This window comes from Brassica oleracea, chromosome C8, assembly GCF_000695525.1.
Source record: "Brassica oleracea var. oleracea cultivar TO1000 chromosome C8, BOL, whole genome shotgun sequence".
Lineage (NCBI taxonomy): Eukaryota > Viridiplantae > Streptophyta > Magnoliopsida > Brassicales > Brassicaceae > Brassica > Brassica oleracea.
The window spans coordinates 9,549,796-9,553,136 of NC_027755.1; the positions used below are offsets into that span (position 1 = coordinate 9,549,796).

At 37.9% G+C, this 3,341-nt stretch overlaps 1 protein-coding gene across 1 annotated transcript in view; it reads right to left on the reverse strand.

Moving 5' to 3' along the window:
- Window positions 1-1,848: 1,848 nt before the first annotated feature.
- Window positions 1,849-3,341, reverse strand: part of LOC106308193 (protein IQ-DOMAIN 1) — a 6,575-nt gene continuing 5,082 nt past the window's right edge. Inside the window, exons 5-7 of the mRNA XM_013745326.1 lie at window positions 2,597-2,710; window positions 2,161-2,505; window positions 1,849-2,070 (exon numbers count right to left, since the gene is read on the reverse strand). Coding sequence (XP_013600780.1) covers window positions 1,960-2,070; window positions 2,161-2,505; window positions 2,597-2,710 — 570 coding nt within the window. The 3' untranslated portion in view covers window positions 1,849-1,959. The remainder of the gene's footprint in view (window positions 2,071-2,160; window positions 2,506-2,596; window positions 2,711-3,341) is intronic.

Here is a 3,341-nt window from a genome sequence, read left to right on the forward strand (position 1 = left end):
TTTTTTTTTTCTCTCTCTCACGTTCTTCTTCTTCCTCACTTCTCTCTGTGATTTTGATTTTGGGATGAATGAAATGGTTCACCATATCTCTCCTTTTATAAGCATGAAGAATGTGTTTGGTGAGCTCACAATCTTTGACAAAACCAACGTCAATAATTTCAGCCACCTAACATCACCGTCCATGCCATCACCGTCCACTCCTCCGACCATCATATTAAAAACGTGTTTTAACACTTTAGATGTGAATTTTCATAAACAGGTAAAACTGTAGGCCGTTTATGTAATATTTCTCGTAATTTGTATTAGGGAAAAAAAAAATCAATTCCTGAGAGAGCTTTTCAGTGAAATTGATAATCTTCCTTCCTGATTAGCTTGAACTTGATTCGAACATAGTTTGGTAAGCTCCTCGTTTCCTTTGATTCTAATTGTCTCTTACGCCTTGATTTTTTTTTACTTTTCAACTCTTAATATTAGGAAATTGGAAGTATTACTATATTTCAATCATTGCTTCTCGTTACCTAAAGTGTTTGATTTTGATTCTCAGTTGTTGTTGTTCAGAGTTAAGACGAATCTATTTCTCAAACTCTTAGCATTACCGATTTTGTTCATAGGGGAATTTCGATTAATAACTAAATAAATTACTAGGAATTTGATATATTTTTTGAGTATCTATGGTTGATAATGCCATTTGTAGGCATGGGCATTCGGGGTCCCAATCGGGTTTCGGTTTTATCCATTCGGGTTTTGTTTTTTCGGGTTTATCAAAATCAACCACATTCGGGTTATATAAAAGTTCGGTTCGGGACCGGTTCGGGTTCTATCGGGTTCGGATCGGGGTTAGTAAATCTTCAAAAAACCGGTATAACCCATTGTACTTTCGGGTTCGGGTCCCAATCGGTTCTTCGGTTTAAAAATACCTGATTTGAACTTATTTTGTAACTAAAACATAAATGAAATCGGTTCTTCGGATTTAAAATACATGATTTGTACATATTTTAATAGCCAAAACATAACTGAAATCGATTCAAAAATAAGAAAAAACATCAAACGTGATCAGTATCGGGTTCGGTTCTGATTTTTGGGTTCGGTTTATTTGCCCAGCCCTAGCCATTTGTATCTGAATATTATCTTTCCAACTGGTTCTGTATCACTAGACCTGACCATATAGGTATCTCGTAGTTTTGATAAGAGGTTTAAGAAATTTAAGAAATTCATGAAATTTAAGAAATTACTTAGTGGTCTATCTCGAACTCGATGATGTGTTTATCGCAACATCCGTAGTGATCGTCTGGATATATATGTAATGTTTTTCTGGTTCTTCGTAAGACTTCTGCAGATTGTTGTTGATTTTAATGTTGAACATTTTTCCCATTTTATCAAAATTTATGGAATAATCCTCCCCCTCCTCCCTTTTATTAAGCAGGTGTTATAACTATACTTAAAGGTTTTCTTTTTAATATATTCTTTGATGTTTACTTGTCTCTTTACCTATTTATACATTTGAATTAGACGCAGCGACAATGCCGAAGAACAAGGGAAAAGGGATGAAAGAAGGAAGCTGACGACGAGAAGCGTGAGTGATCTTATCTTTAAAGAAGATGGCCAAGAGTATGATCAAGTCCTCGGTATGCTTGGCCATGTGCATTGACAGGCACTAAACGTCGTCTCTGCCTTACGTACTTGTTGGTCTGAAGCACTACCAAGATGACAAAGCTGATGGTGAGCTTCCCGTCTTAATGAAGGCATTGTTGGTGAAGATTACGATAAGGATTACATCGAGTTTGGATATTGATAGGATCTAAGTTTGTTTTGCATGGCCTGGTTACTGCTTGTAATATCGACACCCTCTGAAAACATGAATATTTCTCATATCATTTGATCCCCCAAACAATTTACAGAATGTTGTTATCAGATTCGTAAAAACAAGCAGCAAAGATTTACAGGTAACTATTATCATCTTTAGCTGCTGCTATTTATCTTCCGCGAGGTTTCTTCGTGTTCATTTCCCATTTTGGGTGCGGTCTTGGCCTTCTTAGTTTGTTGTTGCATGTCTTTTTTCCTCGCCTGAAGCTGCAAAAGAAACATGAACCACGTAATAATGGCTTCTCAGTATGTATGAGAAACTTGTATATATGGATTGTGTGTGTTTTTCTGCTTTACCCTGTTATGCCTTCTCTCGTTTTTGTAGCTTGGAACAGATTTGCTAGCTTTAACACTGCTCTTTTCTCTCTGCAAGTCTTCTGTTTCCTCTTCCGATATGCTTTCAAATTGGAGAGGAATATCGTTGGAGGCACAACTCTCCAGCTCGCCACCTATACTAGTACTAAAAGATCTATTCTTTCTAACCAATCTTTGACTTTTCACCGTCACATTTGCTTGAATGTTTGTTCTGGCCTCAATCTCTGGTGCACGAGTTGCCATCCAGCGCTCTAGCCAGCTCCAACCGATGTTTGATTCATCTTCACTGTTGCGTTCTACTTGCTTCTTCTTTGTGCAAATCCTTAGCTTTATAAACAAAATGCTCTTTAATATTTGAGCAAAAACATGTTGTTCCTTTAGGTTTCAATCAGAGATCATCAATTTGTTTCAGTAGTACCTGCTGTGAAAATGCATATGCAAGTGCTCTCTCCCGTTTTGTCATTGCTTCAATTCTGCTTTGAATCCTCGACTTTGATATGGTACTGCTCACTGTGCTATCATCCCACTCTTCCTGTTGTTATGATGTCATCATGTTATGTTTTTCTTTTTCGTTTTTTCTTATATACATTGGTGTTATGAACCAGATTGTGGATGGCTTATAACCAAGAGATTATGATTTGTAATGTTTCCATTTATCTATGACGGTGTAATCTCCTATATAAGGAACCTCTATGTTATGAATAAAGATAGACTTTTCCATTACTTTTATAACACGTTATTAGCACAAAACTCTAAATCCCTAAGCTAATACCCAAATCGAAAAATCCTAAACCCCTACCCCTATCCGACGAACCCTAAACCCCGATCGCGTCTCTTGTTCCCGCATCTGTTCCAGCTCGTCTCCCCGATCAGCTTCAGCTCAAGGCGTTCCTGATCCTAGCTCAGACGTTCGCGACCCGAGAGCAGCTCCAGCACGCGACCTCTTCCTCGTTCGCGACAGCATCAGACAGCTCGCGTCCCATTCGTGTCCAGCTCGCGGCTCAACTCCTTTGGTGGTCCGATTCAACAATCATCTAAGGCTAAAAGGTAATTCAAAACCTAAGAACTCATAATCGAACATGGGTTGATTAATAAAGAATGAAACCCTAAAACCCTAATCTTTATGAATCAAAACCATAGGGTAATAGATCAAAAATCCTAAT